The 25385-nt window shown below is 39.4% G+C and overlaps 1 protein-coding gene across 4 annotated transcripts in view; it reads left to right on the top strand.

Annotated features, from left to right (window-relative positions):
* Positions 1-25385, top strand: part of FAM13A (family with sequence similarity 13 member A) — a 312836-nt gene that overhangs the window by 267988 nt on the left and 19463 nt on the right. For all 4 annotated transcript variants that reach the window (XM_090266299.1, XM_090266298.1, XM_090266297.1 and 1 more), the window contains 8 exons: positions 398-474; positions 844-886; positions 13589-13736; positions 21686-21902; positions 22366-22504; positions 23234-23315; positions 24120-24340; positions 25073-25156. In XM_090266299.1, the coding sequence (XP_090122425.1) occupies positions 398-474; positions 844-886; positions 13589-13736; positions 21686-21902; positions 22366-22504; positions 23234-23315; positions 24120-24340; positions 25073-25156 (1011 nt within the window). The remainder of the gene's footprint in view (positions 1-397; positions 475-843; positions 887-13588; positions 13737-21685; positions 21903-22365; positions 22505-23233; positions 23316-24119; positions 24341-25072; positions 25157-25385) is intronic.

Here is a 25385-nt window from a genome sequence, read left to right as displayed (position 1 = left end):
AGCAGTGAATGTTACATCAGTTTCTGATTAGATTCAAGGTCAGATTCCTCAATTCTAGTTCTAATGCCACCCTCATGTTCTGGCAATCTGGGTTTTGCTATGTTTAGCCATAAAATGTGGATAATACTTAACAAGACATTATAGGGTACAATGACCATTTCTATATGCTGCCAGATATCTTTGTTAAAGGAATGATAAAGTTTAACATATACTTTTATGCAAGCAGTATATAATAAACTGCCATAATTTTACTGGTTTTAACAAACATAGAAATACGAGGGCTATCATTAGTCACATCTTCATCTTATCTGATTTTTCTGTTTTCAAGAAGGGAGAGTCTGCTATTACATATTTCTTACCATTCCTACTGGGCAACCAATGACTTGTTTTGTTACAGACTATGGAAAGTCTTAATTCCACACAGTCTCATGAGAGGGCTCGACCTGATGATGTTGAACTCATGTCCAATGACAGGTAATTTTAGAATATTCTCCTCACATTGTTTATGACAGTCTGAATAGATTTTTTTCACTTAATGCAGTGCGCATTATAAGAGCTAAACAAAGTAGAATAAAGGGAGTATATGTTTACCAACAGTATTTTATAGCAAGAAAAATACTTAGAGTAAAAAAAACTATCCTGGTACTACAACAAATACCATATTCATGTTTGTGTTCCTGCTTTTGTTTTGTTTTGATTACTTTTGTGTTTTGTTTTTTAATTTTACAAGAATTTTATTTAGAGCTACTCGGCTTACTTTTAAAACAAATAATAATTTCAATGGATGAAAAGCATTGTTATAAAACAGATTGACATTTTATGGTATTTTGTTGTTGTTTATAGCAAAGAAAATGAAAAAGACAGTGGGCACACCCAGCATTTTGAGGTGAGTGGCTGACAATAAGACTGTGACTGTAACAGGACTGGTGACTTATTCCTGAGAGTACATGTGAGGTATCATTAGCCTGTCAGTGGGGATAGTGAGATTAAGTGACAGGGCTATGGTTGCTTAGAAAGGAAATACAGAGACAAAGATTACTTGAGAAATCATATAAACTCCATTGTTTTACTTTTTCAATTTTTATTTTACTTGCACAGATAAACTTCAGTAACATGGAGATTTGTCTTTAGGTCTTCTATAAAATAAAACAAACAAACAAAAAAACCCAAAGCTACTGGTTTGGTTTTCCATGATTTTATGCATTTTTTTTTTTTTTTTTTTTTTTTTTTTGGAATAGTTTGAGAAGAGTAAGTGTTAGTTCTTCCCTAAATGTTTTGTAAAATTCACTGGTGAAGCCATCTGGTCCAGGGCGTTTGTGAGCTGAGAGTTTATTTGATTACGATTTTATGCATTTTAAAGTGATTGAAATAGCCAATGAATTTCAGTAGCTCTCTCACAGGGATTATCTTATTAACTTTCATATTAACATCAAATCAGCTTGAGACATTAAATCCAATTCATTTCCTGAGTTTTGTGTCTCATTTTAAGTAAACAAGGTAGAAAAAATATCTAACTCCCTAATGTTGTCTATGCCTTAAAGTTTCGGTTCCTCACCTGGCTTCCCCATTGTGTTCTGAGGGCATCACCCTGTTGACCCAAGTATTTGGTTTCCTGGCTCTCAGCTCTGGCTCAACTTCACTTTTCATTAGTGTGTGTATCACATCTACCACTGCCACATGCTTCCAACTCACCTTCATTCTTAGGTTTTCTTTTCAGTAAGAATTAAAGCGTTGTTCACCCTATTCTTGGATTCTGACTCTTGATATATTAATTAAACATAGAACTCTCCCTCTAACTCAGTGATTCCTAATCTTTGTTTGGCATTGACCTAAGTCACTGATGGGTTAATTCAGGAACTTATATTGAGTCCTACTATGTACAAGTACTGTGCTTGGAGCTGGGACTTAATAGCTGCAGCCCCTTCTTCCACAGTTTTATAATCTAGCTGATTACAAATCTGAAAGCAGTGGACCCCCTTCTTTGAAAAATGAACATTCATGTAAAAGTTGGCATAAAATTGCTGGAAATTAATGGCTATGGACTCCTCATATTTTCTGTATTCAATTCTTGTCATGTATACTTCTTCACTTACCTAGCCAGTTGCAGCTTCTGAGACACTTCTTATCTCCAACTCCTTTAAGCTGCCTTCCTTGAGACCCAGGCAACAAGCTGACATTCTTTTCTTGTCCCTAAGCACCTCTTTTCAGAGCACAGTTGCCCCATGATTGTGTTGTTTTATTTTTCTTCTGGGTTTATCCTTTCTCTGCTCTCTTCCTTTGTTCACAGCAAGCACCTACTTATCATGCCATTTAACGTTATTTTCAAGAAAATTGCTTTGCCAGCCTCCTGGAGAGGTCTTCTCAGTTCTTCCCTTTTATGCCTATTATCTTTTTTATTTCCTTTTTTAAAAAATATGCTTTATTGATTATGCTGTTACAGTTGTCCCGATTTCTTTTCCCTTTGTTCCTCTCCACCCAGTGACCCCCCTCTCTCCAATTGCCCACCCCCTTAGTCCATGCCCATTGGTTGTGCATATAGTTCTTCTCAACCTCTTCCTGTCTACTCCACTCCCTCCTACTATGCTTCCTAATTCCTGTACCATCTCCCTCTCTTTCCCCCCTCCCCCTCCCCACTGACCTTCCCAAAGATGTTCCCCATACCTATAATTCTTTTCCCCCCTCTTGTTGCCTACTTAGTTTGCCTTTGTTTCATTTCCCTAGCTTCTGTTGTTGGTTGTTGTGATATAGTTTTCATTTTAATGTGCATAGTTTTGATCCGCTTTCTCCTAAACAAGTCCCTTTAACATTTCATATAACAGTGGTTTGGATCTGATGAACTCCTTCAGTTTTGCTTTGTACTGGAAGCACTTTCTCTGCCCTTCTATTCTGAATGACAGCTTCACTGGATAGAGTAATCGTGGCTGTAGGTTTTTGATTTTCATTACGTTGAATATTTCTTGCCAATCCCTTCTTGCCTGCAGAGTTTCTTTTGAGAAATCAGGTGATAGTCTTATTGGGACCCCTTTGTATGGAATTCTCTTCTTCTCTCTTGCTGCTTTTAAGATTCTCTCTTTATCCTTAATTTTTGACATTTTGATTATAATGTGTCTTGGTGTGGTTCTTCCTGAGTCCAGTTTATTTGGAACTCTCTGTGCTTCCAGGACCTGTAAGTCTATTTCCTTCCCCAAGTTAGGAAAGTTCTACTTCATTATATTTTCACATAATTTTTCCATTTCTAGTTCTTCTTATTCACCTTCTGGCAACCCTATGATTTGGATGTTGGCCCATTTATAGCTATCCCATAGGTTTCTGAGCCTCTATTCATTTTCCTCATTTTTCGTTTCCTTTCTGCACTGGTTAACTATTTGTTCCTTCCCTGTGTTCTGATTTGTTGACTTGATCCCTGTTTTTTTTTTTCCCTCACCACTAGTTTTGTATGTGTTTTTGTTCATTTCAGCAGGACTAGCCTTCAATTCTTCCCCATCTTGTTTAAGGTCTGATGTCAGGTCTGTAAGCATTCTTATAACCAAAGCTCTGAACTGTGCCTCAGAAAGATTTCCTATCTGCTGAGCCATTAGATTAGATATTTGCTGGGATCTCTATTGTGATCTGTGCCATTCTGACAGTTTTGTGTTTACTTTTGCTTCCTGGGCAGGGCTGTCACACCTCCTACACTATAGGGGGTGGAGCCCTGCACACTCATCACTACCGGGCAACCCTTCTCACCACACTATGGTGCTTTGTGTGCGGGCAGGGTCCAAGATGGATTCTTGACGTTCACTCTCTGCTGAGAGACCAGGAGCCTCCTCCTCTGTCCCTATTTCCTCTGGCCCTCACAGTCCGAGGCAATGGAGATCTGCCTTCCCTGGCATTGGAATCGTGAGCTGACAGGTTTGGTCTGCAGCTGGGGGTGTTCCCCAGGCGCTTCTCACCTCCCCTTAAATATGGGTGTCTGTGCTTACTGCTATCCCGCCATCATCGCCGCAGCTGCCACTGCCAGCACAACTTGACCTCTCCGCCCCAGTTTCGCCCCTCCTACCCATCCTGATGAGCACCACTTCTTTATAACTTCATATGTTGAACTTCCATGTAGCTTTATTTTCTGGAACTTCTGGTTATTTCTGGTTTTGTGGTAGTTGTATTCCTTCTTAATTGTGGAGGGAGATGGAGCATGTCAGTCTAGGCCTCCATCTTGGCCAGAAGTCACCTATTATCTTTTATGAGATAAAGTGGTACAGGGCAACCTTTGTTGGTGAACTTTGTAACATTAACTCATAAATTCCAACTAGTACCCAAACTTAGTTCATACTGAACTCAATTTGCCTTGATATTTTTGTGGCTGGCTCCGCTGGCTGTACCTGAATCATGGGGAAAGAATCTGAAATCCTTTCATGTGTCAGGACCTGTTCTTAAATTTGTCACCCATGTGAAGTTACCAGTCAGTGCCTAGCCCCCTGTTGGCACTCCTTAAGTATTTGCTATTTATAATCATTATCATCATCATAATTTCAGCTAGGGGATAAAATTAGGAGATGAGTTAAAATCTAGACTTAGCTTCCCATATCATCTTTCTTTTACAATGCACCAATGGAGGGAAAAAAAGACATCATTCCACAAGATGGGGGATCAAGTTTTTATTCATGAAGGCATGTGCTTTTTTCACTGAAGGAAATACTTTATTATTAATGAAGGGCTGTGAAAAGATCCATCTTCCATTTTGAAATCTCTTTCCCTGTTTCTAGTGTGTTGGAATTGTTTACCTTTTAATATATGTGGCATTTTCTAGACCTTATTATACAACTGAGATAATTAATGTGTTTTCTGGTACTACCAGAAAAATTTCCAAATTTCAGAGACGAAAATAAGTCTAGACTTTGGTTACTTCTCCTCAAATTCTGTTTAGCCGGTATTTTATGATATTTCAAGTCTCCTACAGCATCAAATTGAGATGCCAAAACTTAGATGGTAATGTTTTCAATTTCATTTTCCATTAAGGCAGATTTTGTCCTTATTATTGTCTATTAAATTCTCCTTGTAAACTCTCAGATTCATGTAAGATATAGCAAATGACACCTGTTAGGGAACGATGGTTTGTCTTTCCTGTTTTGACCAGTTTTTCTGTTAGAATGAAGAACACTAACCTTCAGCCTCAGAAATGCTCTGTAGGCTGGTGTGCCAGGGTTGTGAGTTTTATCACCAGTTGGGGCACACACAGGAAGCAACCAATGAATGCATGGGTGTGTGGAACAGCAGATATATGTTTCTCTCCCTCTTTTCCTTCTCCCTCTTTCCCTTCCCCTTCCTGTCCTTTTTTCTAGCTCTCTCCCACCCCCTCTCCCTCTCCATTTTTGTCTCTCTAAAAAAATCAGGAAGTAAAAATTTAAAAACAATGTTCTGTAAAGAGAGGCTTGTCTTAAAGTCTACTTTTCAAAGGCAAATGTAGACATAACTGCAATTATATTTTTTTATTTTCATTTTATTTTATTGTTCAATTACAGTTGTCGCAATTTTTCCCCCATTGCTCTTCCCTGCCCCACCCACCCCCTCTCCCACAGCCAATCCCCACCTCGTTGTACATGTCCAGGGGTTAATTATATTAGTTCCTTTACCAAACCCTTCCCCTACTTACCCCCCTTCTCTCCCTCCCCCTCCCCCCTGGTAACTGTTAGTCTGATTGGCTTGGATAATCCCTCCCATTGATCTGCCAACAGCAATCACAGCTCAGCTACAAAGGAGGGTATACACAGCACACATGTTGGTGCACCTCAAGTACCCAGCTTGGGTGATAGAGGAGGCTGTGCTGCTGGACCCTACAGGACACATACTACATTAGGCCACTCTACCAAGCCTGGGAGACATAGCAACTCTACCTAATACATAGAAGCAAACACAGAGAGGCTGCCAAACATGGCCCAAATGAAAGAACAGGACAAAATTCCAGAAAAAAACTAAACAAAATGGAAACAAGCAAGCTACTAGATGCAGAGTTCAGAACACTGCTTATAAGGATGCTCAAGCAATTTAGGAAAAGAGCAGATGAACTCAGAGAGAACTTCAAAATCATAAGAAAGGTCATGGAAACTATTAATAAAAACAGTCAGAAATGAAGGATACACTAACTGAAATGAAGAACAATTTGCAGGGGTCAACAGTAGAGTAGATGAAGCTAAGAATCAAATCAGCAATTTGGAATATAAGAAAGCAAAAAACCCCAATCAGAATGGCAAGAAGAAAAAAGAATTTAAAAAATGAGGATAGTGTTAGGACAACTTCAAGTATACCAACATTTATATCATGGAGATGCTGGAAGGAGAAGAGAGCAAGCAAGAAATTGAAAACCTACTTGAAAAAATAATGACAGAAAACTTCCCTAACTTGGAAGCACAGAGTCCCAAACAAGATACACCCAAAGAGGACCACACCAAGACATATCATAATTAAAATGCCAAAGGTTAAAGATAAAGAGAGAATCTTAAAAGCAGCAAGAGAAAAGCAATTAGTTATTTAATTAGTTATTTACAAGGTATCTCCCATACGACTGTTGGCTGATTTCTCAAAAGAAACTTCGCAGGCTAGAAAGGATTGGCAAGAAATATTCAAAGTCATGAAAAGCGGAGACCTACAGCCAAGATTGCTCTACCCAGCCAGCAAAACTATCATTTATAATCAAAGGGCAGATAAAGAGCTCCTGGACAAGAAAAAGCTGAAGGAGTTCATCATCACCAAACCAGTATTATATGAAAGGTTAAAGGGTCTTCTTTAAGAAGAAGAAGATCAAAAATATGAACAACAAAATGGTAATAAGTACATTTCCATCAACAATTAAACCTAAAATACAAAATAAGCAAACAAGCAGAACAGAAACAGCATCAAAATACAAAAAATGTTTTGATGATTGCCAGATAGGAGGGAGGTCAGGAGGATGGACAAAAAAGGTAAAGGGATTAGTTACAGAATAGTCATGGGACCATAAAGTACAGCATAGGAAATAGAGTAGCCAAAGAACATATATGCATGACCCTTGGACACTGGTGTGAGGATTGCCTTAGGGAGTGTGGGGGTGGGGCTGGGTGGAGGGGGACAAAGGGGGAAAATTGGACAACTGTTATAACATAATCAATAAAATATAATTTTTAAAAAAAGGAAGAACCTAGCTTACTGTTCCCTGAGCATGTAGCATCCGAAGTTCTTTTTCTTTCGTTTATTTTTAAACTAAATTAACAACTGAATGGATCCAGAAGAGAGATTGACCTTAAAACTCGATTTCTAGATTCTAAAAATTATTGCTGAAAGTGCAGGTTTTTAGAGTTCTGTTTAAATGAAGTTTATACCTTAGGCTTCAGTTTGATTTCTTCTGACTCATTATTTTCAATTGCTATAAGTATTGTGGGAATATGCTTTGGTATAAAATTCGTGATTTTAAAACTATATACTTAATCTTTTTGTCAAAAAGCAAAATATAAGAATTATTAACTACATGGAAGGGTATTACATTATCTGGGAGAGGTTATTTTATGTCAGTAGTATAAGGTTAATGAAGGTTAAATTCTTTTGAGATATTTTTACATTCTTTATGCTTTCTAAGCCTAATACTTACGAGAGCTTAGAAGCATACCTTTGATAACAAACAAGACATTCATAATAAACAAGACTATTCCTTTTTTTCTTATCCTGCTCCGAAAGGAAGGAAGGAAGAGAGAGAGAGAAAGGAAGGAAGGGAAGGAGGGAGGGAGAGAGAAAAGAGAGAAGACTTTCTAGTCAAAACTGAGGATTAATACTTATCACAGGAACTTAAGTTCATGCTTCATTTTGCCCTAAGGAAGTCTGAGATAGATTCTGAAATAGACTCATTAACACATATTTATGAAATGGATGACTCTTATTTCAACTTCACTGTATTTAATGGAAGCCTTAGGATTTTGTTATTGGTTATAATGAAACCAGAAAAACTAAAAACCTTTATTTGTTTAGATTCACTTCCAAGTCCATCCAGTCTCAAAAGGTGACTGAAGCTTTGCAATTCATATGGTGTTTGAAAATTTTATGTCAATTTTCCTCTTTTGTCAGGCCAAACAGTAAATATTTATGGTTCCATGTGGTCCTTCTATTAACAGTGTGTGGGTCCTTCCTGTGTAAACTGCATTATTCAGCATATTCTATGATCTCATTATTCCTGACTGATAAGCTGTTAGTTAGGTTAGTTATCCATGTCCTGTGCAGAGAAGGAAAATGGATGAAAAAAAAAAATTGAACTATTTGAAGCCAGAGAAGGAGCAGGATCAATCAAGTCTGGGGACACAAAAAGCCCAGCCTAGCCAGATGAGGACAAGTCTTAACAAATATCAGCTAGATAGACGTACTTAATGGTTTCTTGACCTGAACGAGGAATGTCACCTGAGGCCCCAGGCAAAGTGAGCTTTCTCGTTATTTGCTCGGTAGTATACTGGGTATTTCTTTTAGAACATGCATGACATTTGGCACTTGTATGTTCAATGTCTCACTTCCATGCTACATTCTATTATGTGTTACCATATTACATTGTATTAGTTTCAGGTATGCAACATGACTTGATATTTGTATTGTGAAATTATCACCACAGGAAGTCTAGTTAACATCCATCACCACATAGTTACAATTATTTTATTCCTATAACCACTACCTTTCTAGTTCTTGTCACCCCAGTGCTTAGGACAGCATATGTTCAATAAGTACTTGCCAAATGAATAAATGTGAAAGGAAAACAGTGTATACATGCAAATAAAATTTATTTTACAGTTACTATGGGCTAGCTGTTTTAATACATATTTTTCATTTAACCCTCACAACAACTTTATGAAGTCTTGTTCCTGTATTAGCAAAAAGGAGCTGAAGCACAAAGAGGTTTACCCACTGACGATCTTACAGCTAGTAAGCTGGTATTTAAACTCATTTCTCCAACTCTAAAACCCATCCCCTATCTGTTGTACCATATTGTCTTTCCTAAGAGCCAGCCATTTTCTTTCAATAAGTGAATATTTAGTGTATTTTCATATGGCGCAACATTCTAACAAGGGTTTGGTATGTCACATCTCAGCTGAAAATTGTGTAATGAACTTTATGTGTTCTCTGATTTAACTGAAGCTATGAGATATATAAATAACAAAAGTTGAAACCAAAAATATTTTGGTATTTGAGAATGTCCTTGACACTTAACATTAATTATCTAGTAGGAGAAACAGACAGGCATGTAGACAAGTGCAATACTGTGTTATAAGCACCAGCAAAGAGTGGGGAACAATCTGGCGAGGTGCTCACCCAGACTAAGCTAACTAATACTTGAAAGAAGACTAGCATTTTCCTAGTATATGCTACAGATACTGACCAGCTTCCCAATGGGCAGCCACTGATCAGCATTGCTAGGTCCTTGTGCACATAAACCCTGGGCCCACACCAGAAGTGTACTCTGCAGCCACAGGTAAGGCAGCTATGTCAGGTTCAGAGACCAGAGGAGCCAGAAATTGGGAATCAGGCCTCTAAGAGCAGAAGGCAAGTGAAAGAGTCACCTCAGGGGTTGAACAGAGTACAGCAGGATGGGGCTGAGCACTTGATGTGCTGGCGATTGAGTACTGAGCAAGTGTGCCCATGCCCATGCGAGCTGGCGCGGGTTTATGTAGCAGGGACTTCTCCACTGCTGTGAGGCAATCAGCCAGGAGGCCCAGAAGCTCCTATAAGTTAACACAGGTCTCCAGTATGAATGATATCCCATTATATGTATACAGTACACATACTAAACACCCAGGTGCAGTGGCCCTGACTCCAGATACAACGACCTCTTTGCCAGTCCTCAAACGTATACAAAATGGTCATGCCTCAGGGCCTTACACTGCTTGCCTTCTTCCTGGGATGCTCTCTCCGTAGATAGCTCACTCGCTCCTTTCCTTCTATCTCTGCTCATGTGTCACCTTATAGAAAGGACTTCCCTGACCACCCAATGTAAAACAGCAGACCTTGACCCCTACCTTCACCATCCTCCTTACCCTGCTTTATTTTACTCCATAGTCCATATTGCTACCTGATATTTTTTCTTTATTAACTGCCCCCTTCTGTATGCTTTATTAGGACAGAGATTTTATTTTGCCCACTGAAGTTTTATACTCAAAAATTATTTCTTGAATGAATGAGTAAATAAATTTTATCTTTGTATCTCTAGCACCTGACAGATAATGGGCAGCCCTGTTATATGTATATAATATGTGGCATATTTTATTCTTGAATAAAAGAGTAAAAATTTGACTTGATTCTCTTTGCTAGAATAGTAGACTCTTACAGAGGTTATCTATTACAGCATCTACACACAGTGGTACTCTCTCCTTCTCCTACATGCCTGGCTCCCAGACTTTATTTGAACACTGAAGGGCAGCTCACTGAATCACAAGCTGGTCCATTGTTGCATTACAACAAAATTGACTGTCCTCAGAACTTCATTGAGCATACTTTAACCTGTTCCAATGAATGTCAGCTCTCTCGGTGCAGGAAGCTTGCACATCTCATCCAGAGCCAAGCATACAATGAATGCCCAAAACCATATTGTTGAAAGAATAAATAAGAATTCACGTGTTTTGAATGTCCCAGCCAGTATGGTTCAGTTGTTTGGATAACGTCCCACAAACTGAAAGGTCACCAGTTCAGTTCCCAGTCAGTGTTGCAGGTTCAGCCCCCTGGGTAGTATATGGAAGGTAACATAATCAATGTTTCTCACATCCATGTTTCTTGCCCTCACTTTCTCCATCCCTTCCCCTCTCTCTAAAATCAAAAATAAAATAATTTTTTTAATTCATATATTTGGGAAAAATTGGTGCTAATTCAGATGTAGCGATTGTAAAAGTATATATTTTTATATTACTTTGTACATGTGTGGCATCTCAGGATTTTACATGTGTCATGTCAAGCACTACAGGACTCTGGAGTGCCCTGAGGGGACACAGGCACTGCAGGGGACAGAGCCAGCAACTGGTTTGGGGAGAGGAGCCTAGCTGCCTACACAGCCTAGCTCACAGGCCCCCCAGCATCCATTCCCATCTGCAGGGCATCAGCCTGAAAACACACATTTTGTCATTATTACTCTGTCTTTAAAATCCTTCAAAGGCTTTCTATTATCTTCTAAAGGATAAAACCCAAATTTAGCCCAGCCTACGGGGCCTTTCTTAGTTCATCTTTGCTGACCCAGCACCATCATCATTTGCCACAACCCCTTTCCTATCCCAAGGACTGGCCATCAGGAACCTCTTTTCTTGCTATGACCGAAGGGACCCTGCTGTCATGCCTGCCTTTGCCCTTGACCCTCCTCCCCAGCCCCTCTGATCCTCACTGTCTGCACCCAAATCGAAATTGCTGTTGCTGGCAGGAATACAAGTGGTCCTTTGCTCTCATTTTCTTTTTTTCATAATGCATCTAAAGTTCTGCTCCCTCCTTCTTGTGGCACATTTCATCTCAAATTGTGATTGTGTGTGCCTCTTCTCCACTCCTCTCTCTAGCACTGTGAGATGGGCAGTGTTTTACTCATCTTCATATGGTACCAATTACAACAAAAAGAACGATGGCTCCCATTCGTGTGTCTCTTGTGCTCCAGACACCATGCTAGAGGCCTTCCATGCCTTCTCTCAGAACTTCAAGGGAAGCTTGCAAGATTGGTGTGATTGCCATTTTATATATAAATTAGGAAATGGAGGCTCAGAAGTGAAGTGGCTCCGTCAGAGCACCAAGCTAGCGAATGTCCACCACACTTCCAACCTAGGCCTGCCTGTGAGCAAAACCCTTCTGTTCCACTGCCGTGCAGCACCAGTGGCTTGTATTATGGTCCTCATGAAGACAGTGCCAAACTTAACATGGAATTGTGTTTCCTATATTCTTACCTTTTCTGTCTCTAAGTGTAACAGTGTTACAAATCTTAATTAAGAAAATGTTTATTTGCTATATGCAGATTCTAATATACACATACACACACACAGGAAATTGACCCTGTAATTTTAAAAAGCTGAGCACCAGATTTGGTCACTCAGCCCTGGTTCACTTAGGATTCAGCCCAAGGAGCAAATATTTTCTGTAGGATAAATGCATACTCTAGGTTTTTATCCCCCACTTGACAAACGGCGCTTTTAAAGTGTCTTAAAGTCTCCGGTTTACTTGGCATTTCTCTCTAACTTTAGTAGCTCATCGTAAACCGATTGATGATATTTCCTCTTACCCCAAATGTGAAGAAAATGCCAGTTCTTGTGCATCATTTTAGGGAACTGTAATAGTAAAAGCCCTGTCTATTCCCCTGGTGACATTAAAGTGGGTTGAATAGCTTGTAAAAGTAGCTGGAAATCTTAGTAGTGCTTTATTTTCAGCATAAGAACATTTCTTATTATGGAATCATTTATGACTTCCAGATGTTTATGTCTTTTTCATTTAATGATGGTGTATTTGCTAAAGCAAATGTGCAGTTGTTCTCAAAGAGAATCTTTGGGACAGGTAAGTGCTACTTGAGTAATATATTTGAGCAAACACTTTTGTCTATAATTTTATGAAAAAGGGAGAGTGACAACGTTTGAATTTACAGGATATCAGAAGATAATGGTAAAAAGGACATAAAATCACTTAGCTAAAATAGCAGCCTTTGGAGGAGGGTTTTCCTATCTTAGTCTGGTGTATAGTTGCCGCCAATGAACAAAACCAAGTGCAGCCGAGTATTTAATACTCAGAGGAGATGAATAGTAGGAAAACAAGTGTCCGTTGCATATTTGTTAGATATAAATTATGCATCGCTGATCTGCCATCTCTTGGCTGTTAACTCACAAAATAAAAAGAAATAAGTCGCGCTCCCTGTGTAATTCTGGCTCATTTCCAGAGTCCGTGTTCCTTACCGCTAGCTGAGATAAGATGCCAAACCTCTGTGCTGTTTAAATTTGCGCAACAATGCACTAATACCCAGACCTCCTCCATAAATAGTCTGTTCTCCCCGCACTCAGGGAGAAAACAACCACAGGAAATCTGGGAATGTGCAGCGAGCTCTGCTTAATTGATCTCAGCCTGCAGGGCCAGCAGGAGAGCAAGGGCGTCCACAGCCTCCTTGCTCCCGACCTTGCGGGACTGTTTACCCTGGGGCAGAGAAGTCCCTGTGCAGAGGACACCGTGTTGCTTCCACAGCCCTAGCAGCGGCGGTAGCGGCGGCAGCAGCAGCAGCAGCAGCAGCAGCAGCGGAGGGCTGTTGTTTACAGTCTGGAGAGCCATACTCCTTTAAGGAAACACAAACTCCTTTCCCTCATTTCTGGCCCCAACCAGTAATCATCAAGACTGTCAGCTGCCTGCTGTTGTCACAAGGAGCAGCCCTCAGAAATCATTTTCTCACAGAAGAAAAATTAAAGGAGCGCAGATGGATGGTCGCTTTGAGCAAGCAAGTGGCCAGCTAGTATCCAGGAGGCATCAAAGGCTATGATTTTGATTTCTGTGCTGGGTGCATCAGTAGCTCTGGCTTGGGAGGTTTCATCTGGACGGAGTGGAATTGTTGCAGGCATTTTGGGGTTTTGGTGAGCAGTGGATATTTGGGGACATTGTGCTATTATTGCAGAGCCCCACAATGAAGATCCAGGAGCACCCCGGCGTACCTGACAGCAAACTGCAGAGGACCCCGGATGCCGACGCCCAGCAGGAGAGCTTTGTCTCCGAAGTGCCCCAGCTGGACCTGACCGCATTGTGCGATGAGAAAAGCTGGGCAGGTAGGCTCGTCTGACACTCGGATGATTTAATAATGGAAAAGCATATAAAATTAGCATAGATGAGAGGCCTGTAACTGCACTGATGTGTGGGTGAGAGTGACAGCTATTCTTGCAGAAGGAACTACATTTCTAAATGACTGAAAATCCTTTCCCTGGCATGTGTCATGTTAAGTGCTGCCAAGAGTAATTGCAGTCTAAGAAAGAAAATGTGCTTGCCCTTTATCATAGTGTCACCCTGCAGTCCTTTTTTTTTCTTTGTAACTCACCAGGAGTGGGGCTATGTGAATGCGTTTGCCCTCTAGCAGTACCAAGCAGAGTCATAAGGGATGGTTATGCATTTAGGATTTCATCTCAGTATAGCTGATCGTCCCCCCACCGCAGGTCAGCCACTGACCTCCTTCATTAAATCCTCCCATTTTTCAGGGCTGTTTTGGTATGCTTTGCATCTGTTTGTTTTTATGGATAGGCTTTTAGAAGTCCAGGTTAGCAAACACAAGGGATTTACTTATTAAAGAGAACACTGAATAAAGTGCTTCTTATTGAACGCCTCTTATATGGTGTTTTAGGTGGGGTTTTCCAGAGATTTTTAGTGAAAACGTTAGAAATACACTCCTGAGGAAGAAGAGGGTACTCTTGTTTCAAAGCCATATTGCAGGAAGGATGCTGGACAGTTTCATCAAGCTGCTATTCTTTCACTTTCCATGTGTCTACATCCAAACACATACCAGTGTGTATCCAAAATAAATGCCCATCTGCCTCTGTACAGCATGTGTTTGAAGGCTGCAGGGAGAGAGAAATCGTGCTCCTGAGTTCGGAGCAGCAGCATGCTTAACACGATGACTTAGCAGAGAATCACAACTGTGAAAAAGCAGTCTTTTTCTAAAGTGCCTGGATTTCCTTGTTTTCTCTCCTCCTCCGCTCCTTTTTTTAACCAAAAAGTGCTCATTATGGTAATGATCTTAGATGAGGAACCAAAAGATGATCTAAGAAGACCAAGAGGTGAAAAATAGCAACTCGATTATGCCCCTGGCACCCGGGGCTTAATGAAGGGAAAGCTGTTTTTTATTCCAGTTTTTCCTCTTTTCAGTCTACGTAACACGTTCCAGTTCTTTTCATTTAGGCAGTGGGGCTGAGATTTTGTCAGATCTTTTCAGCTCATGATAGATTCACTGGGGGTGGGGAGGTTTTTGTTTTGTTTCTAACTTAAGTGATACATTCCCAGTAGTGTTCCGTTGTTGTTCTTCTTTTGTGTAGTTTGAAATAATCAGGTATGTTTTTAATTCATACATTACAAGCACCACCTCCCCTCAAAAATATAGTACTGTAGTAGCCACTGTTATCCCAATAAAAGAAAACAGCAGTAGTCAAAACAAATGCCATATTTGGGTTTCAATAACATGATCTCGTAATATTAACATAAAGCTCTAGATAAAAACTAGAATTTTTGGTCAAAATTCAAATTAGCCCCATTATCTTGATGGTTTAGTCAGTAAGGAGGCAGGTATATTCTTCCTCTTCCTTCTAAAATTAACTGTTTGATTATTTTTATCTTGGTTAATTATAAATTTGTAATCTCTTCCAAAACAGTTAAAAAGGCAAATAAAAAGCTGAAAATTTTCTCCAGAGTAGTTGAAAGTTAACTTATAGTTTCCTTAAAACTATATAATTACTTAATATAAAGAACTTTCTTCCAGATAAGTAATAGTAATATGAGTCCACCAGCATTTTATTTTGTATTGGGAAACTAAATGGAAAAAGTTTATTGGGGGAAAATTTGTTTCAATAGACTTGGGAATGTAAATTGTGTTATCCATGTAATTTATGAAATGACATGCTTTAACTTTTTTTTTTTTTTTTGTCAATTACTACATTGCATCATTGAACTGACATATCTTAAAAATCTATATAGATTCATTTCAAGGTCATTTTGATCACTTGGTTACTGCTTTCAGTGGCCATTTTTATCATATATTTATCTTAAATTCCAGATTGCATTATAGCAGTAATATAGCTGTAAGCGTAGTCACAATAAAGAAAATTTTGCAGAAAGTGTAGTTAAGTGAGAGAATAAATCCAATCACTAAAATATCATCTTTTTATCATAAACTTCAGTAAGAAACAAAATGTGACCTTCCAATAAAGAGTAAACTTTGTGTTAATTTAAACCATGAATGTGAAATCAGTGCAACAAATATGTAAATGGAAGTAGTAGCTATCACAACCACACAAGCCAGTATTTATCTGTAAGTCTCCACCACCGGTCTCCAAGCCGTCCTTGGACTAGCCCCCTCTTCTTGGTTTGCTTGTTTCCTCTCCCTGCATCATAGTTCATACTCCCCCGTTCATGTAGAATTGTAGAAGATCAGGAGAGATGCACTTAATGAGCGGCCCACTGGTACCAACCCCTGTGGTGTATGCTCCCATGTGGAGATGATGTTCTCTGGTTTCTAGGACATACTGTACCAGGAAAAAAAAAAGTAAAATGAAACTAATAAATAGATTTCATACGCTACACAGAGTGGAACCCTTTCAAAGTAAATGTATGATCAGAGTCTAATCATGCTTGTTGCCAGATAAATATATAGCTGTGTATTAGGGCACATTTTTCGTCTACCCACATGTCATCATCATCACCACCACCACCATCATCATCACTATTATTATTTCCATTCTCCAAAATTAAAAAAATAAAGAAATCGAATGTACTATTCTTTATTTAAAGCCCATCAAAGTTGCATAATTAGAATGTTCCTAATCAGCCAATTCATGTGGATTTGGGGGAATCCATTCATGGAAGCACTGAGATTAAACACTAAGCCACTCTATTAGATTTGTCCTGGTAAAATTAATTTTAAAAGAACATATTTTTAGGCCCTGGCCAGGTAGCTCAGTTGCTTAGAGCATTGCCCCAATATACCAAGTTTGCAGGTTCAATCCCTGTTCAGGACACATACACATATCAACCAATGAATGCATAAATAAGTGGAACAAAAAATCAGTGTCTCTTAGTGTCTATGTGTGTGTCTCTCTCTCATCAACAAATTTAAAAAGGAACACTTTTTAAGGGCATAAAGCACTCCATATATTTTATTCATCACTTACTGCTTACTGAAAATAACTTTAGTAAGAAAATTCTTTAAAAGAATGGTAGAGAAGAAGCAAGGGATCTTAAAGATCTTCCCATTGAACCTTCCCATTATACAGATAAGAAAACTGAGACCAATGGAGGCAAAATGATGATTCAGGGTAACAAAATCTCCCGACTTCCACCTGGATCCTCTTTTTAAGCAATGCCAGTTAGGCATCCTGGCAGGCAGTGGACCATAAAGGGTAAGAGCCAGATGCATTGTGGGTTCAAATCCTGGCTCCCCTACTTAACCAGCATTGTTAATAAACATGTTTCAGTTTTGGCCTCGACTTTCCCATCTTTAAATAGGTATAATAGTCAATAATAATAAATAATAGATATAGTAGTATCTACTAAGTAAGCTTGTTGCAAGGGTTAAATGACCTAATATATGCAAAGTGCTCAGCACAATATGGGCACATATGTCAATGTTAGTTGATGTTATTACTGTCTTCCATAATATTTCCAAGTATAGTTTCAGGAAAAACTGTACAAGTTTGCCCTTTTTGAAACTAGAGCCCATTTCTGCATAATGAACACAGGAGTCAGAAATTACCAGCCCCCCCCCCCCCAGATTTGTCAAGGACTAATCATGTCTCTGTCTCTCTCTGTCTCTCTCATCCTCTCTCTCCCCCTCTCTCCCAGTCCTCTCTCTCAGTTTCTTTGTCCCCTCCCCCCTTTCTTCCTGACTGGATTAGGGAAATGGCACATTTGAAGAAGCCTCGGCTGGGCCTTTACCATGGACTGGTGACAGCCTTGTTGGAGATGTGGAAGGAATGGAAGACAGGCAGGCAGAATAGAGAATTAGTAACTGAGGAAGCAGCTCTATTTAAATGTGCAGATAGATGGATCAAAGTCAGAAAATCCTCAGCCTTATTCTGGTTCACACATTTACCAATTACTTAAATGAAGCTATTGCGGGCCTGTTTATTAAATTGGCAGATAGGGGCTTGCAGATGCATGAAATTGAATCGTTACATTGGATTGATAAAGTTGACAAATAAGGTTCCTTCTAATGCTGATAGTTTGCAAGACTATTTGAACCATTTAATAGGATTACCAATGTTCTAAGATTAAATTTGGGAACCTCCCCCAAAATTTTATGAACATGTGTCATCCCCTCTCCAGTATAGCTCCTCCCCATGAGGGCTGACATCTTTCTGTGTTTGGGATGTGCAGTACCTCCTAGCACTTGAAACCCAGTGTGATGACATTATGGCAGGTAGTAATGAATTGGAAATTAGATGTGGAAATCTTCAGCTCCCTTAATTTTGTGCCAATTTCTTAGAAATAAATCATCTCAATCTCCAGTTTTTTTAGTATAGTAAATGGATCCAGCCAGTTAGGCAGACAGTAGCTACCTCCCAATGACGGCGTTAGCATTAGTCAGAGCTCTGCTTCCTCCTCTGCAGTGAAGTTCTTTATTTCCATGTGTGCTGTACTGTCTGAATTAGAATTCCCCCCGGAGCTATTCTTTTTTTATTACTTAGGTAGCAAGCATACGGCTTTTACCTCTCTTATCTCTGACCTCCTGTGATGTCAGCTGACCTGGATGGATTAATTTTTAATAGAGAGACATGCCATACTTATATCCAGAGTTCTTTGTGACAAGACATGGGGCTAAAATCAAAATCACTGCACCCAGGGAATTCTGGCCTAGATATGAAAATACATTTATTTTATGTGATCCTTTATTAGGAAATACAGTTTGAAGCCTCAAATCTTTTCTGTTTTCTCTTTGAAAAATTTTCTTACAATATCCTTGTCTTTTACTACTCTAGAATTACTGGTTAAAATATAAAATATTTTCCAAACCAGCAATTGGGGATTGTCAGTGAATACATCCTCCAAACATTCCATCTCTGCAGGTAATGCAGTTGGGCATAGTGTGTACCGCACTGTTCTTTTTGCTTCTTTCTCGTTTTTGTATTCATGAGACAGCCTTGTATTTTTAGATCATTTCAAAGTAAAACAGGAACAGTAGGTTTTATTGATTCTTCCATTATATTGAACTATGTATTAACCTGTAATTTCATAACTCTTTCAAATAGGAGCCTTAAATTGTAATGCTAAATTGTATAGAGTAAAAATAAAGAGAGGAAAAGGAGAAATCATATATGCCTTTCATGTTGTGTAGGTAAGAAACTTCACCTCTTTTCTACATGCTGATTAATGATAAAACATACCTTTTTATTTTGTTAAGAAAACTATTTCTCATTTTTTAAATAAGTGAATTCATCCATCCTAACTATATGCTTTAAGAAAAAATGTGACCCATAAGCTAGAATTTCTTTAGCTGTGTATTTCATACATACCATTGGTGGCACTAGAAAAATGACACATTTGGTGTTCTTGTCTGTGAAGTGGTTGGTCAAGAATGGAGTCACAAAGTACAGCTGTGCTAACCAAAAGGAAATAGGATAAGAGGTCCCATGTGAGCCACAAAGCATCAAACAGACATAATTACATTGTGATTAGTATTTTATAGTTCATTCGGGATCACAGTATATCTTTTACTGGAGACGTGTTTGATTAATGGTCATGTACTCATTTTGCAAACAGAGACCGCATAGTAGAAAAATTCAGTCAAACATTAGTTGTGACATTTTTAAACAGGTAGTCTGCTAGATTCAGACAATTTAAAGGGCTTCAGGATCTTAGCGTTTCAAATTAAGTTTTGCTGAGTAGAAATGTCAGACTAGCCAGCACACCCTCATGCCAATATCAACATTAGACTCTGTTTGTTGCTGCCCGCTGTCCCGATAAGCCACCTTGCCCTTCCCCCTGGTTGTTTTGCTTCTTTGCCTCTCTGAAGGGAGGTTATTGCCTGCTGCATTACCGTTCAAACCATCTTAACCCTTTCCCTGTCCTGGCTCCGCTGACATTAGACCTTGCAGAAAATTACTGCTGTTTTATGAAATATCATGAAATAAAAGATGCAATCTGATCAGCTTAATAGTTCCATTTACTGCAACTTACCACTACATTTTTATCATTTTTTAGGGATTACTTTCCACTCTCCCTATCCGTCCCTCCCCTCTCCATCCATTTTTTTACTGTTCTGTTGGCAGTTCTGAGCTGCTCATCTCGGAGCCCACCACTGAGGAGGAGCGTTTGCTGGCTTTAGTACAAACGATGAAACAACTCCTGAGCGTGCATCTCCAGTTTCAGCCACATAAATGTACCAACATATTCTCTGCCACTTTTTGAGACTCAGTAGTCAAGAGTCTGTCTTCAACACTTCTTTCATCGTTTTCAAAATACTTACATTATCATCTGTGTTCTTAGATAATTTGGTTCTCTTTAAATCTTACAAACCTATGGACCTCATTCCATGTGAGGTTAATTTTTTTTTTTTCATTAATGCACTTATCTCTCTGGCTATACAGTAGGGTCTTCAAAAATTTCAGGCAGTCATTCTTGTTATTGAAGCACCTGGCACATTCTAAATTAAAGCACTGTCCTAGAGTCAGGAGATTTAGTTTCTAGTCCCAACTGTTGTCATTGATTAGGTATTTGCTCTTAACTTCTTCGAGTTTCAGTTTCCTTATCTGTAATCTCTTGGGTTGAATCAGTGGTTCTCAAAACTGATTGCATTTAGTATCACTTGTGCAGCTTGTAAAAGGGATATGTGTGTGTGTGTGTGTGTGTGTGTGTGTGTGTGTGTGTGTTTCACATATCTGGGCCCTCATCTAAAAATCCTGTTTGGGTGGTGTGAGGACCTGTGCTGCAGGAGTTACTTATGTGTTCCTGTGTGACTCTAATGTACAGCCAGGTTGAACAATCACTAAATTAGATGTTGTATGAACTCTCAACTACCTCTAATGTTCTATAATTATATATGATCTTTTTAAGTAAAATACCGAGTAACACTTGTTTAAGATAATTTTGTAGATTTTATGAATACTTTGATAGCTGAAGGAGAAATTGTTTCATGATTCAAACTGTGGGAATCTCAGAATTTAAAATCATGGCTAAATCCTAGTCTTGTGTAAATCATAGTAATGCACAAATGTATTTAAAGCATAACTTCTTTTAATATACAGAATATTAGAAATGAAATGCCCTACATCATCTGAGTTCTATCTTTAAAATATGTTCTATAGGATTTTTTTATTCAAGTGGGTCTTGCAAGAAATAGAAATAAATATCACCCTATTTCTTCCCCAAATCACAAATCAGATAATTTTGTACAGACTTGTCCTTTATGAGAAGTCCTTCTTCTCTCTCTCTCTTTGACTAGTTTATATATGCATCTTACTTTAACTGTACTCGAGCAGCTTCTAAACTTTCAACTGCAAAGCCTGCATCTTAAACATACTAATCCCAGCACACTAAGCAGAAGCACACAAAACAACTATTGAACCTCAACAGATGGTGCAAACTCACACGTGATTAGTGTGATGCCTTAGCTGGAGTTCTATACATTAATGAATGGATAGCTGTGATGCTAAGTCTCTCCCTCCCTGACATGTTGGCCTTTTTTTTTTTTTTTTTTTGCATAATGCCCTCACGTGGAAAAGTTCTTGTCAGCAATCAGCAGGAGGGAGGCAGGAGCATACGCTATTGGCACACCTCCTTCAAGGCTGTTCATTAGGGCAGCCCTTGCAAAGTCTCCTTTGAAAGCAAGTGAGGATGGAGACAGAAAGTAGAGGATGGCTGTCAGATAATTTGGTGATTCTGGTTGGGGAGTAGTGCCCCTAGTCTGAACCTGAAAACTAAAATGGGAAACCATTGTGGGCCTCCTAATGCTCTCAGAAAACTTGACCAACAATTGTGATTTAAAGAACAATGTTGACCTCTGGCCCTTGTTATTTTCCAGAGGCCACACCCACTTTGTCCTCGTGGCAGCAGGAGAGCGTGGACTCTGATGAAGCACGGCTGTCCCCACAGGCCGGGCGCCTCATTCGTCAGCTTCTGGATGAAGACAGCGACCCCATGCTCTCCCCTCGGTTCTACTACGCTTATGGGCAGAGCAGGCAATACCTGGATGACACGGAAGTGCCTCCTTCTCCTCCAAATTCCCATTCTTTCATGAGGTATGTTCCTTTTTGTTGCTATAAGCAAATCCATCATCTTTAGGATAGTATGGCTGATGACCAGTAACTTTTCTTAATTAAGTTGTAGGTCTGTGAGGAACATATTTAAAGTTCTCCCTCCTAGGGCACAGGCTCCATTGTAGTTTTTCGGCTGAACTGCAGTCCAACTGCAACATCACAAACTAAATTTTCATTTGCCCTTCCTTTCCAAAACTCTCTCAAATTTAACTTTGAGATCAACAGCAGACATTTCAGTCCTGACTTTACTGATTGTCAATGTGAACTAGAGAAGATCAGATCCATTTAACAAGTTGGACATATAGAGCTCAAATCATGAAACAATTAGTAGTCAAATTCCTGTTATCTGAGAGCATGGAGACCATTTGCACCCTTCCAGGCCATGCCTCATCCCTGTCCCCCACCTGCCTGCTGGGGGAAGCTGACTCTAGTGTGCCCCCCACAGGCGACGGAGCTCCTCCCTGGGGTCCTACGATGACGAACACGAGGACCTGACACCTGCCCAGCTCACGCGAAGGATTCAAAGCCTTAAAAAGAAGATTCGAAAGTTTGAAGACAGATTTGAAGAAGAGAGGAAGTACAGAGTAAGCGCCTCCTCACAGCATTCTCTTTGTCCCCTCCCCTCCCTTATCAGCAACTCAGAGAAGTGATCAAGGTTAAGGGAGATTTCTAGGGAGTCTCAAAGCAAAAAGGCAATAAAAACTGGGTAGTAAATGCTGATAAACCCCAAACTTCTTGTAGCAGCATTTTTGTTACACAAGTATATTCTTATAAATAAACTGAGTACTTTACTCTCCATTTTGTAAACTTATCAGTGAGCCAGAACGAGAAAAATTAAATGAGGTAGTTTGGCTACGACTTAATTCAACATTATCTTCTAAAATTTCATTAGTACCGACTTCATTCTACTCTCAGCTCTATCCTTAGTATTTCCTACAAGAGTGGCAAAGAGGGCTTTATCAAGGTAGCTGTGGAGTAAAGTATCATATACCCCTCTGCTTTGTATTCTGTTAGCCTGACAGGTTGAACCTTACAAATAACGGAAATGGGGCCACCCATGGACCTCATACAAGTGCATGATCATAAAAATATCCTGCATTTTGCCTCTGAGGAATTCTTTAAAAGCATCACAAATAAATAGATGAAAAGAAGGAAACTGTAATTAAACTAGTGAAGTTGTCCTGATTGGCCATGGTTGATTTCTTATTCCAATAGTTTCAGTGTTTCCTTCCAGTTTAAAACAAACTGAACATCAAATGCTTCTTTTTCCTGCCCCAGTTCCAAAGCATTTACCTTAGTTTTCATTTTCTCAGCCCTCTCACAGCGACAAGGCAGCCAATCCAGAGGTTCTGAAATGGACAAATGAACTTGCCAAATTCCGGAAACAACTAAAAGGTAGGTAAAGATCTAGACCTCTGGCATGGTTTCTATAAAACCATGATCTCACCTCATGCGAAGTGACTCCGCTAAAATAGTCCCGACAAGACGAGTTCCTTAAAGCTGCTTCCCAGTGCTCTTGAGAATTCAGAGGACAGCTTCTCTGTGTCTTCCCATGGTCCCAATCACAGGGTAACCCAGATTAGCTAAAATGCAACTTCTATAGCATTTCTTCGTTTCCCTGAGTCACTAATATAAGGATGATGGTTTCAATCCAATACTCATTAAGTACCTATTTAATCCAAGGCTCTATTTCCTGTTGTGCTGGAAGACGTAGAGACACAATGATGAATATGAAAAGAACTCGGTCCCTGTCCCTCAAAGAGTTTGCTGTCTTTTAGGAGATAGAGTCATTTAAACAATGAAATTGAATACAAGGTAAAATATAAGTCATACAGAAAAGGTTGGCCAGCAGTTGGGCACTAAATTGGTAAATACCTTTAAACACTAAGGGAATAAGTATAGGAAGACATCTGCCACATTATGAACAGGTTGGTGTGGCTAAAGTATGGATGTTAAATAAAATAGCTAAAGCTTTCTCAGAAATGAGCATTAGGGAAATTGTCCAGATAATCTAGGAAGACGTTATCATTTTCTTGGATTTTATATAATAACCCAGGGATTTCAACTAATGTTATAATTAGACACTTGCTGAAAAATAAGAAAGACAGGACTAAGTAGTTATTAACCTCACAGAAAAACAATTTGGATTCTGCAGACATCAGTTCTCATATATCTCCACCCCCAAATCTTTTTAACTAGAGTCCAAACTAAAGATATCTGAAGAGGACCTACCCCCCAGGACACGGCAGCGAAGCAACACACTCCCCAAGAGTTTCGGTTCCCAACTTGAGAAGGAAGAAGAGAAGAAGCAAGAGGCAGTAGACAAAGCAATAAAGCCCAGCGTTGAAGCCACACTGGAATCCATCCAGAAGAAGCTCCAGGAGAAGCGGGTGGAAACCAGCCGGCCCGAGGACATCAAGGTGATGATTCAGCGAAGGCCCCCGAGCTAACTGCTAATCCCCAAGCATTCCAGTCAACACGGTAGAAACATAAGACATGCCACATGGATCCCAATGGCAGGAGTGTTGCGGTGACACCTTTTAAAACCTCCACATCCTCATCTTCCACACTGTTACATGTCTAGGGACACAGATGAAACAACTTAGAATGTTTTAACTGCAGTTACTTTGCTTTTTAACTTAAAAGCAGAAAACTCTTGTACAGATAGCAGAATGACCTTGTTTATCTTAATACACAGTTTGACTCTCTGAGGCAGAATAATTATTAGGGACATTTGAGGCAATTTGTTATTCATCAAACCTTGGCGACTGTGTAACCTGTAACTGTAGTTATTGCTTGAGTCACTAAGTTAAGCCTGACGTGTCTCACAGTCTTGCTTACCTCAGTAGCCAGCATGTCTTTGCTGCCGAAAGTAAATTGATGAGGACTCTGCTGTGCTATCCGTATGCATAGCAGGAACTCAGGAGTAGCTAATTCCTAACTGAGCTCTGCGTAGAGCCAGAGGAGCTGTTATGTGAGGATTCTTTTTAATCTTACTTTTTTGTTGTTGAACTGAAAAAATCAAAGGCGAAACCAAAACAAACAAAAAACCAGGAAGTTGTTGTTGAACTAAAAAAACCAAAACCAAAAACAAACGAACAAAAAGAACAAATGTTTCCCCTTTTAATTTCTCTATCCTTATATTTACACAGGACATGACCAAAGACCAGATTGCTAATGAGAAAGTGGCTCTGCAAAAAGCTCTGCTATATTACGAAAGCATTCATGGACGGCCGGTATGTGAATGTACTGAATTTTCTTTGATTGGGGTAAATCATTTGGCTTTAGAAATAGATCTTTTTGTGTTTAGTATTTTGCAAATAAGTTTCCCTGATGATTAGCAGATTATTATATGTTTTCACCAGAACTGAGCTTTCTGAAGGCTAGTCCTGTGATAAGAGTTTCACTACCTTGTAGATGCTGAATTTAATTGAGTTCCAAAGAAAAATTAGTTTGCAACTAAAA

Source organism: Furipterus horrens, unplaced genomic scaffold (assembly GCF_987537825.1).
Source record: "Furipterus horrens unplaced genomic scaffold, mFurHor1.1.pri manual_scaffold_2, whole genome shotgun sequence".
NCBI lineage: Eukaryota > Metazoa > Chordata > Mammalia > Chiroptera > Furipteridae > Furipterus > Furipterus horrens.
This window is presented reverse-complemented; position numbering and strand designations above follow the sequence as displayed.